This window comes from Rhinolophus ferrumequinum, chromosome 22, assembly GCF_004115265.2.
Source record: "Rhinolophus ferrumequinum isolate MPI-CBG mRhiFer1 chromosome 22, mRhiFer1_v1.p, whole genome shotgun sequence".
NCBI classification, from domain to species: domain Eukaryota; kingdom Metazoa; phylum Chordata; class Mammalia; order Chiroptera; family Rhinolophidae; genus Rhinolophus; species Rhinolophus ferrumequinum.
In genome coordinates this window covers 9,254,056-9,266,330 of record NC_046305.1, presented here as the reverse complement: position 1 = coordinate 9,266,330, position 12,275 = coordinate 9,254,056, and the positions used below count along the sequence as shown (strand labels likewise).

Below are 12,275 nucleotides of genomic sequence, written 5' to 3'. Positions count from 1 at the left end.
GAGGTCAAAAGGTAGAAACTTCCAGTTATAAAATAAATAAGTCCTGGGGAGGCAATGTACAGCATGGTGACTATAGTTAAAAATACTCTATTTGAAAATTGCAAAGAGAAATCTTAAAAGAGAGATCTCATCACAAAGAAAAAAATTTATAACAACTACGTGTGGTGAAGGATGTTAACTAGTCTTATAATCATTTCACGATATACATATCAAATTATGTTATACACCTGAAACATGTCAATTGTACCTCAATTTTAAAAATCATTACTTTTCTCTATTTTGATAATTATGTTTCAATATAACTGGTTTCCTGTAACCTTACATATTTTATTTTATGCATTTAAAAATAGTTTTCTGATAGGGGTCTGCGGACTTCACCAAACTGCCAAAGGTTTCATGATCCCAAAATTGTTTAAAAACCCTCACTTATAAATATAAGACAGAGCAGGCTGCATAGCAATGCTGGCATGCCATAGCATTTCACAGGAGAAAAGGAATTTCTGGTTTTAATTACCTCTGAGAAGGATGGGAAAGAAGAGTGCCAATTCACTTCAAAGTTTCAATAAATGAAAAGGGTAACAGAGTGCTTGGTAAGTTTGAATTTCCAATCAGGCTTATTGTACTGTCAGTGAGTACTGTAGTTCCCCACCCCTTGCCCACAATTTCTCTCTTGTGGTTCCATTACCCACGGTCATCTGCAGTATGGAAATGGAAAATCCCAGAAATAACAATTCATACATTTTAAATGGATGCCATTCAGAGTAGAGTGATGAAATCGCACACTGTCCAGTTTCATCCCGCCCAGGACGTGAATCACCCCTTTGTTCAGATCATCCAGGCTGTATATACAGTGCAATAAGGCATTTTGAGAGAGAAGGAGACCACATTCACAGAACTTTTATTATAGTATGTTGCTATAATTGTCCTATTTTATTATTAGTTATTGTTGTCAATCTCTTACCTAATTTATAAATTAAAAACTAAACTTTATCATAGGTATGTATATATTGGGTTTGGTACTACCTGCAGTTTCAGCCATCCACTGGGGGGTTTGGAATAAATCTCCTGCGAATAAGGGGGGATGTGGTATGATGTCATTTTCTGATGACAAATCTGTGGATATACAGTTTTCGTGAATATAAACTACATATGCTGTTGAGAAATATAGAGTTTATATATTTTAGACAGCTAACCTAAGCATGACGATCATGGAAAGGGCCAACTGTTAGCTATGTGGCAGATGACTATTCAACAAATATTCATTCCCCCTCCTCCCACCTCTCAGGGAGTAACTTTCCTGCCCTACTATGTTGGAAGTGACCCTTTGATTTGCTTTGGCTAAGGGAACATGGAGAGAACCTGAAGTGTGCTAGCTCTAAGCCTAGAAATGGAAGTGCTAGCTCTTACAGAAGAGGCATCAAAAGTTCCCACTGACACTTCTGAGAACTTTCAAACTCATGAGAAGAACATGTTCCAGATAGCCTGCTGACTGCAGAAGGATGAGAGGTGCAGAACAGATCTAACCACATCTGGTCCTGGGGCTAAGTAAGTGTGGCTATGCCCAGCTATGCCCAGCCAAGATCAGCCAAACCCTAGCCACCAAAGACTCATAAGACAAACGATAAATGCTTATTCTGATGTGTTGATTAGATTTATGGTTGTTAACTGTGTAGCAATACCTGACTAAAAAGGCATTAAAAAAACACATTGCCTGATAAACTAACGCTCTCCATTCCCTCTATAAAGAAATCTGATACTCTTGGCTATTAGGTTGTTCCCACAACTGAGTTTACGCTTTAAAAGAGTTAATTGCATTGGTTCATGAACATGTTTATGTTCACAATAAAATGAATGTGAAAAGAAACTGAATTTATATGTTTCCATAAAAACTAAGTTGAACGATTTGGAAAGTTTTGACAAGATGAATGGTTAAACACAAAAGTCACGGTCACATTAAATGGTGGCAATGTTACCATCAAAGATATACAAACAGTTATAAAAAACTCTATCAAGTTTGCACTAGATCGCTTCATCAGTTTATTCATTTATTGTCCCTCTTAAGGAGACCGAAACTAGAAAGCATTATGTATTTCAGAATACCTATTCGAAGAAAAGGGTATTAAGGGGCCTATAAAAATTAATAATGAATATATATTTATGTTTTAAGTTTAAAACAAATGTTTAAGTTAGCTAGCATGTACTATTTTTATGCTTTATCTCCTGAACCAACTTTTTCTATGGTCCTGACTGTATCAAATAAGAGGGCTTCTTCAGTAGTTCAACCTGCTGGAAATCCTGTTGTGAGTTTTGTTTTGTTTTGCTGTGAATCCTGTTTATAAGCCAGCTTATAGTCCTTGCATTGAGTTTGAATGCTACAATTTTGATTTCATATCGAGCTTAAGCACTGTGTGACTTTTTGATGTAATAATGACTTCTCTAGTGATTTATTTATCATTTACATATTGGTTAACCAAGCCTAAAGTCTGATTCATTAGGTCTTTAAGATACAAGGATGTCATATAAGGAATAAAAGCTAACTTCTCCTCCTGACTTAGCCCTATATCACAGCCTGGCCCCCAACTTCTTCTCCAGCCTTAGTCCTTCCGACTGTGGGTCCCCCACTCATGTCATGGTGCTCCAACCACAATGACCCAATGACTGTTTTGTAATATATAAAGCTCTTGACCACTTCGGGGCCTTTCCTCTCAGAGGTTTCCCCTGCTGAGCTACTGTTTCCCTTGGATGTCATTCGGATCTGAAATGACACCAGTGAGGCTCTCCTTGATTACGTAACATAAAACCTCCAATTAATCACTATTAGTTACATCATTCCATTTTAAGTCTCTGCATAACACTGACCACTAGTTAGTAACTGGTATCATTAGCTAATAGTTGTATCTTATCTCTACTCAAAATCGTATAAGATTCACAATTGATACATGTTTTTCTTGTTCACACCTAGATTCCCAGAGCCAAAATATGGCAGAGCACATAATAGTAGATCAATGAGTATTTTTGATTGATTATTAAATCGACTACAAATGTGGGTGCTAACACAAACAGAAAAACCTAGGACAAGATTTTTCTACCATGGTACGCAAACTAGGATTTTATAAAACAGAAAAGTAAAAATGTTATATGTTTCATGTCAACTGTTCCTATAATGTCTCCCGTAAAGATGTTTTGAATTAACTTACAAATCAACCCCACCTCCAGAATCAAGTATAGAAAGATTATTTCTCACATCTGAAACGAGACTAAATGCAGAAAAGTTCTAATTATTGTCACAGAAGTTCATGTCATAATTTCATATTTATTGGCAAAACAACCTAAATAATTTTTGGATTGTGAATTTATTTATAAAGTCTTGCTAAAAAATGTTAATCTCTTTTTAAGATTTTGTAAAGGAAGAATCAGTCTGGAATCACTGATTTTATGCCTCATGTGCTAGATTTTCTTAAGGGCTTCCTATGTGTTTCCTGACTTAATTCTCACAATCCTGTAAGGTGCTTCTAATATGATTCCAACTGTACAGATGAGAACAATGGTGCCCAGAGAGGACCAGTAACCTGCCCGAAGTCGGTGAGCTAGCTGGAGGTGAGGATCTGACCCACACAGGGTGGCTCCAGAGGCTGTGCTCCCAGGCTCCAGTCTACACCATGTCACATCACCTAGTCCTGTGAACAGTCAGGTTGTCTCTGAGGAACCTGAGTGGGGGTTCAGGGGTAGCAACTTAACTCTGTGCGTAACTCTGAGTGCTATACGGCAGCCATATTCTGCCATGGCAGTGAAGAAGCAGAGAACCTGGGGGAGGAAAGATAAAGCAGGCGCAAAGAGAGGAGTTAATTAGATGGCAAGAGACCTGGCGGCTGCTTGCCAGCACCAGCCCAGTGCCAGCTCTGCTGCCTGGCTGAACTCCTGCCCTTCATTTACAGGAACACACCCTGGTGTCCACATGATAAATTTCCTTTCTTCTTTAAGATAGCTCGAGATTTCCTACTTGCAGCCATAATAAATTTAACTCCTATCAGAAGTGATAACCCAAATGAGGGGAGATTTGGCTCCTTGTACTAAACTGAAATTGATGAAACTGTGCCAAAATAGGCACATGCTAACAACATGAGCCGAAAAACTGTTGAAGTAATATTTTTTAAAAATATGGATGAATCTTAATTGGTTTTATAATGTTTTATTCTAATCTATATTGGAAATGTATATCCAGTGAAGAAATAACTGTACTGATTTCATTGTTTTCCCCAGCTCTGGCAATGGAATTGCCCTGAATTTTTTTTTTTTTTTTTTTTTTGGCATGCTAGATGAAACCTATGTGCCAATCCAGTATGGAGGAAGTAATTCAGAATGTTTTCCCTCATCTCCCATTTATAGAGCAGAAGGACTGTAGCCCCTGAAAGAGCTGCTATTCTGGTATCTGTCGGTTATGAACGCACATACAGGGCCAGTGTAGTCTAGACATGTTATTCTGGGTAAACAGCTTGTTAACGGGCAGTGTTCTAACCACTGAATCCCAAGTCTCTCACAGTGACACTGTGACCTAAAACGTCTAGATGTGGGCCGTAGTAAAGCCAGAATGGGCCATCTCTTCTCCATTACATTCTTCATCTCCCAACTTTCCCATTTAAGTTGATGCAACCATCTTTCCTATTTTATCTGGGGGGAAGCTTCTAGTCATTTCCAACTGATCTCAATCATTGAGTCGTCTCATGTTAACCAGCTGTTGCTTCTTCCTAAGTAATATCACTATCTACCTACTGCAAAGCCTCACCAATGTGTGCACAAATTTCTTTGTTCCTACTGCCATTGTGAGTGCCTAAGTCTAGACATTGGTCAACTCTCTTTCCTGCTTTGCTGCAATGCCCTTTAAAGTTTTTTCCATGGGTAATGTGGCCCCTGTCAGTCCATTCCTGCCAGATGATTGCTGCGGTAATTGATACATCTACTCAGCAGATGGTTTAGCCCATGTAAATCCCTCCTAGTGACTCTACACTGCCTTCCCACCATGCTGACGCTCAAAGCTAAGCGCCACTGCGCCATATGCAGGGCAGGGGGCTTCCAGTTTCCTGGAGGACTGATTTCCTGATAGTGATTCCCTAATCAAACCAAGTAATCCGCCATGGTGACCACACTAATGCCTCTTCTCCATCCTCCTCCCTCCTCCGCATTCCTTTGGAGCCTTATCTACTCATCCCACTCCTTCCTTTAAGTCTTCTTTGAATAGTCTTTCCCTTGTCAGAAGGGGAGACAACCAGTAAGTGCTTTCTCGTGCTAAATACTTTACAAGTGTCTCACTGAATTCTTACAACAATCCAGCGAGGTGGTACTATGTCCCTCATTTTTCAGATGCGGAAACTGAAGCTTAAGGAAACTAAGTAACTTACCAGGAAGTCGCAGATGTCAAACTTGAACTGAGGACTGTGTAATTTTAAAGCCCTCCAGATAGCTAACCTCTCAGCCTTTGCATAGGCTGTTCCCCCTGCTCAGAAAGGTCTTATGCTCTTCTACTGGCTGCCCAGAGCCTGGTCAGTCTTCAGAGCCTAAATTCGTGCTCCTACCTCCTTTTGAAGGCTTCTTCCACACTGCTCAATCAATGGTAACAATCCTCCACTTTGTTCGACCTTATGATAGCAAACACCTCCCCTATAAAATGTCCATTTTCTCTCTATTACTTGACTGTGACGTTTTTGAAGGAAGGGATTCTATTTATACCAGCACATTATAATAACCCAAAAATGTTTGTAATATGACATACTTGCCTCTACTAAAATACATCGGAAAGCAATGTTCCCTTCATAACCATTTTATAGATTAAAAAATTGAAATAATACAGCAGAATATAAATTAACGTTTAACCTGAAACATTCAAGCTTGACGGAGTATGCATTAGTTATTAGGCTTGTTCACTGTTCAAACATTAAATCATACATTTTGAATTTAAATACATATTCAAAGCTTCCTTTGGAATGCATAATAAAGGTAACAGGTGTGATCCGTTCCCTTTTTTTATACTTAGGTATAAAAATAACTGGAAAGGGTGGAAGTGACAGAGAGGAATGGGGGCCATTCCAGTCAGAGACAGAAAAGACAGAAGGAAACTTCCGGGATTCCCTTCCTCAGTTGTTACTGCTCCTGTGTGAGGCTCAGGATGTACTGAAAGATCCCTGTGGTGCTGGGGGGATAGGGGAGGAGGGGGGAGGGATAGAGAGAAGAGGGGGGAGGGTACAACATTGTCTCAAAATGCAAGCCAATTAGATTCTGCCAGTGAACAGCCAGAGAAATGTGTGTTGGATTTAAGGGGAGGCAGGAATAGTGTGCCCAATGAGGTCCCTTTCTAAATGTGTCTGGAGTCATTTTGGCTATACTGGAATTTCCCCTTACAGAGCCACTTATTTGTACTGGAATTAAAAAGTTCTTAAGTGGTGACTGTAGTCTATCTTAGTAACTACAATACTGGCCTGGCCCATTTCTTACTGTGTGTGTGTGACCTGCAGACACGTTCTGCTTGGCTTCCTTATCCATTTTCTTACCTGTGACTTGTCTAAAGGGGCCTGTTAAAGACATCTGCGAGTTTCTTGCATTATCATTAATTTTTAAAGGATCAACAGGATACAGCCATATTTTTCAAAGTGTAACCAAGACATTTCTGAAATCAATTAGTGGCTCCTAACTGGCCTTTAAACAATTAAATAGTAAAGAACAGGGGGGAAAAAAAAAAGCACCAAACCAAAAGACTGAATACATCAAATATAGCAACAGTAAGTACTATTTTGTCCAATTTTTTTTTTTTTTTTTTTTTTGGCTTGTGTGTATAATGACTCGAAATGTAGTTTTTACTGTGTATCCATCAGAAATGTCAGAAAGCCACAGGGCTACTTAAGAACAAGAAAAGATTCCGTGTCCACACCAAAAACCACTGTATGTAATGGGAGTTTTACCATTTATGGACTCAAGAGACCTCATATTATGAAACAAAGTCCAATTACAGAAAGATATTTCATTAATCCTATACTGAATACCCTTCGTAAGAGTCAGCCTAAGGCCAGAGGAGTTTATGTTAACAAGAATGTAATTTGCTTCACAGTGCAGTAATCAGACTGACTGAGAAGCAATTTACTTTATACTGTAGAAAATCTGAGCATTTATCTCTTTCATACAATTTAGAGGGTTCATCTCAGACAAAGGAAAAAATTCAATATGGAATCAAAGGCAAATGATAAATATCTTAACACAATTTGAGTAAAACTTTTCCAGATGAACCCAAATCAAGTAGCATTTCCAAAAAACTGTATCGGTAAACTCTTTTAAATTTCAAATCTTGTGAAGAAAACTAAATACCTCCAGAAAGTTGTGTAATTAAACTCAAACCCCAACATCTAGATTATTTAAAAGTCTGGTATACAGAGCGATATTTGGTGTCTGAGGCTTTCTGTATTAGTGGCCAAACTGCATATCAAATAAGCTCCAGGCTAGGAGTCCCTTTGGAGGAGCTGAAGTGGCATAAAGGCATAATAGATACCAATGTACAGAATAGTTGTATCACCCACAAATGGGAGAGTGTTTCCTGATAAGCACATTAATACTCATTCATTCATTCATTCATTCATGCTCTCCCTCTTCCTGTTTCCTGTGCACACGTGTGTGATCACCCCACACACACCACACAAGGTCCTGCACTTACTGAGCACAAGACGCCACCTCGGACTCCATTACTGTCTCCCACCCTGCCTCCTCTGTCCCCTCAGCTGTGCCATTTTACATCTCTCTGGTTTGGTTTCTCCCTCCCATTTGGCCTAGAAAATTCCTACAAGTTTTTGAAGGCAGCTCAGAACCCCAGGTCTTGCTTAACAAGACCATCAGAACAAAATTAAAAAAAAAATTCTGAACTCTTTGCATAAGCGTTCAGGGTAGAATACTATGAAAACATGGCTAAAATGAAGTTTAAAGATTATCCACAACCATGGACTATCCGATCCTGACTTAGTGTATCCACTTTGGTGAACTGAGGACTGGCAACGATCTCCATCTAATATATATAATTATAAAATAGAAATTTTGCATATTCAATAGGAAAGAATGCAATAGGCTAGCTGTTTCTGTATTGATGAACACTAACAGAAGTACATCCTGGTTTTGTATTTGTTTTGTTTTTGCTATTTTTTTGGTCCAGCCGATTCTCTTAAATTGCATCTTAAACCGCATCTATAAAACATCTACGGACATGGAGGGAGTGTAGTGAATCCCTATGTATGCATGTCCCAGTTTCAACAATTATCAACAGAGTCATCTAGTTCCATCCATATCACCAACCTCTCTACTACTGAATCATTTTCAATCTTTGCAGATGTTTCATCTGTAACTGCGATAGTATGTATTGACATAAGATGAGAGTATGTATTGAGATAGTACGTATTGAGATAATATTGAGATAATATGTATCCCTAAGTCATTTTAACATAATCATAATACCGTTATCGCACCAAAAAAAATGAATAGTTCTCTTAATTATCATTAAATACCTAATTAGTGACCAAATTTCCCCCAGTTACCTTATAGATGTTTTTCATAGCTTGTACAAATCAGCATCTAAACAAGGCCAGCCCACTGCATCTGGTTGATATAACCCTTAAGTCTTTTTAAGTCAATCTATGAGGTTCCCCTTTACTTTTTTCATTGCAATTTTTTGCTTGAAGAAATTGCCATATTATGTTTTTAAGGTTCCTATGCCTTACAATAGAAAATTAGGGTTTCACACTAGTGCGGTAACTGTTATGATAAACTGTACTCTTTTATTGTTGCCTGTGATGAGTACTATTAAATATAATGAATAAGAGATTACCACCACAATAGTCAGCGAAGTTTGTTTCAAAGGTATGGCTCACTGATACCTTAAACTCAATGGCCATTCAAAGAGAAGAAACAACAAACATTTGCAAGAACTTCGTTTTTCCATTCTGCCAGGATGTGCACACTAAGATCCTTGGAGAATGGTAAAAAGAAAACAAACAAAAAAACAAACATTAAATCCCAACTAAAATTATACTGGAAGTTAATTTCATAACAGTTCTTAGTAACAATGTAAAGACTTTGAAGGTTATTTGCTTTTTAGATAGTTCAATTTTCAATGTCAAAGTTATGGCCCACTGGTAAAAATGTTCCACTTCAAAATGAATGACTTACTTGTGTGCAAATCTAGGTAGCCCTCACCTAATAATTGGTTACATACAGAGAAGGCAAATCTGGGGGCAAAGTGATGTTTGGCGCCATAAAGCTCTTCTTGACCTACAAAAGCATTAACCTAAGTTTCACTCCTAAGACACCTGAAACGTCCTGCTAAAGTATAACACTGTTTAGTTATGTAAATAAATCATTGGAAACCCGTAGAACTTGTTTGCAGCCTGTACACAAAGCCAAAAGCAATACTTCTATTTTAATTCCCAGAAAGCGATTCCTCAACGGCTGTAGGAGTGTAAGTACCATATGAGAAGAGAAAAACCAGCCCCAGAGCCGTGTGCAAGGCCCACCTACCATGGATCTGGGCTTGCTGATGGCCACCAGACCAGTGAGGAAGTCTTCATCGTGCAGCTGGCTGAAAACGTGGGCATCATAGGCTACCATAATGGAGATTTCTTCCATCATCTTGCCAGCTGGCCTTTCCACAGCAGCAGCTGCTGCCCCAGCTCCAGACCAGACTATCCAAGGAGAAATCCTACTGCAGCTCAGTGCCAAAGCACACACCCACCTGAGTTTCAGGGGGTGGAGTGTCAAAAATCCAGAAGGAAAAAAAAAAGCAGCTGCTATCACAGGCTTCTCTAGTAATTCACTCCCACTAGAAAACGAAGGGAGGTCTCTTATCTATGGAGGAAGTATACACTGTAAACACCTGCATTCTTAACAGGCAGCTGGAAAATTCATTTTTTGGAAATCTTTAAACTTCAGAAAGAGAAATAAAGTTCCCTAACTGGAAATATCTTATAGCAAAAATGAAAAAACAACAAGTGAAAAACAAAAAATGGATTTACATTATGCTCTTGGGAAGTAGAAATTTTTAAAGTTTATCTTCTTCAGTATTATATAAATCAAAATTCTTCTTCTTGGAGAAGTGGATTTTCTTACTGCTTATTTTTTCACATTCATAGAAAACAGATAGATGGCAACCTTTAGTTTTTCAGAATTTATAGAATTCTTGGTGCAGTGAAAAATTATCTCCTGAAGTATGAAAAAAATAAAAGATTCGTTTTCCCCTCTGAGTATTCTGTTAAAAAAAAAAAAGAAGTACCAAAATATAAAAATGAAACAGGGACTGCAATATCAATAATCATTTCCCCTTCTCCCACAAAAAAAAAAAAAAAAAAAAAAAAAACTACACACCAAAAACACGTATTTTAAACAAAATTCTGGCTTTTGAGAACTTAGTTTTCTGTTGTTACTCAGAAAACAACACAAGGGGTCTCATTTCTAAACTGACTGTTTTTCTCTCATAGAAAAAAGTTTCCTTTATCTTTTATTGTAGAGCTTTGAGTTTTCTTTTAATTACCCAAATCAGCAGATAGCCATGATTTGTTGCTGCCTTAGCTACCAGAAGTGTTTTTCTTAAGTACAGCTGGAGACTGCAGGTGAATCTCAATGTGCCCAGATGAAAAATTTGAAAGCTGTCTATAATTATCATTACAAGAAAGTATAAATTACCAAGAAATATAAGGTCTGCTAATTCCATGGAAAAAGCATTAAGCAAGTAAGGGGGAAAACAGATACAGCTCCTCCAAAAGTTGTTTTTCCAATATTTATAATTAAGCTATTATCTTCTCTGCTTTTTATAGATTATGACACTGCAGAACTCTGAGAAATATTATTTGCTAGAATTAGAAATCAATTGTGGCAATGTTTATCTACATTCAAATACAGATACTGGTTGCAATTTTCCTACTACGATAAAAACCAGTAGCAGTATTATGTTGTGTAAATTTTCTTTTCAGAAAACAAAACTTAGAATGAGATTTATTGTATCTATTTTCCTTTGTTTTCCTAAAGTATCTTCACCTAGATTATCATGATTAAACAGTAACTTGTTCCATTTAAATGTAATTAGAAGAGTTTTGCAACTGCTATAGCATTGTAGATTAAACACGAGCGTGTATACAAACACGCACACACATTCAAACGAAAGGGAGAACAAAACTCCGTATTGCTAGGGAACAGAAGCAAGTCTAATAGGCTTAAACAGAAAATGCAACACCTCAAATAAATCCTTAAGATTAAAACAGCTTCAAACTGCGTTTGACCCTTGTTGGAGCCTGTAAAGCATTTTTACTTCATTCCCCCGCCCCCACAGCCTTGCAGCTTTGTCTTTTAAGCATTATTTTCATTAAGTTTTCCTGCACATTTATCTTAATGCTGACTAACCAGGTAAAAATGAAATGGTCATCAGGAGACAAGGTATTACAAAGCGTCCAGGCAGTTCATACCTTTCGAATTCCTTTTTATCTTTTCAGAAGTACTTTAAAAGATTCTGTGAACCTCTCCATGCATTCACTAGCCCCAGAAGATTTCAGATTTATCTTGCAGCACCATTTTCTAGATGGGAAAGCAATCCCTCTTGCTTTCATAGTTTTCTTTGCTACAGTGACTCGGTGCTTCTACACTGATATCTGAATAAGGTGCACTGACAAAGACACCTGTTGTGGAAGGTAAACGACTTCCCATAATGCCCTAGTTGCTGCTGGCAACCGCCCAGGGGCAAACAGACTTATAACCGCACCTGAGCAGTTAGTTGTTGGTGCAGCCGGGAGAATGCATTCAGTGTAACAGTGGGTGATCTTGCTTGAGAGCAACACTCAAAACCCAAGAGAAAAAAGGACCGGGGAAAACAATACCAACAGTCTAGGTGCTGTGTATTAAACTCATAAAACATCTAAGGCGTCAGAACTATAAGAGTGCAAAACATTTTAAAAAACATAATCAAAAGCTGCACAGATAATCTTAAAATTACATAAACAAAACAGGAGCTAACGACAAACGATTCAGTCCTTTTGAAATTTCACACAGGTTCTCAGGTAAACAATTAGGTATTTTTTAAAAGCTTCTGATGTATTCCCTTTAAAAGCCCGTTCTAATTAGGCCCAGTGATGAGAATTGCTAAGAACATTTCATTCCCCAATCCAAGGGGTCCTGTCGCAGCCACACACACTCAGCTGCTAGAGCAAGGACATGAAGTTAGATGTTTGATTTGCACCCTTCATTTTTTGTCACCCTTAAAATGTTCC

The 12,275-nt window shown here is 38.0% G+C and overlaps 1 protein-coding gene across 6 annotated transcripts in view; it reads right to left on the bottom strand.

The window, feature by feature from the left end:
• The window catches only part of RABGAP1L (RAB GTPase activating protein 1 like), a 434,187-nt gene that overhangs the window by 55,570 nt on the left and 366,342 nt on the right, over positions 1 to 12,275 (bottom strand). The window contains exons 1-2 of one of the 6 annotated variants that reach the window (XM_033093090.1): positions 11,478 to 11,662; positions 9,541 to 10,267 (exon numbers count right to left, since the gene is read on the bottom strand). The exons of 4 other annotated variants lie outside the window; for them this stretch is intronic. In XM_033093090.1, the coding sequence (XP_032948981.1) occupies positions 9,541 to 9,651 (111 nt within the window). In that variant the 5' untranslated portion in view covers positions 9,652 to 10,267; positions 11,478 to 11,662. Of the gene's footprint in view, positions 1 to 9,540; positions 10,268 to 11,477; positions 11,663 to 12,275 lie in introns of those variants that run through there. One more of the 6 variants, XM_033093087.1, reaches the window with a different exon arrangement.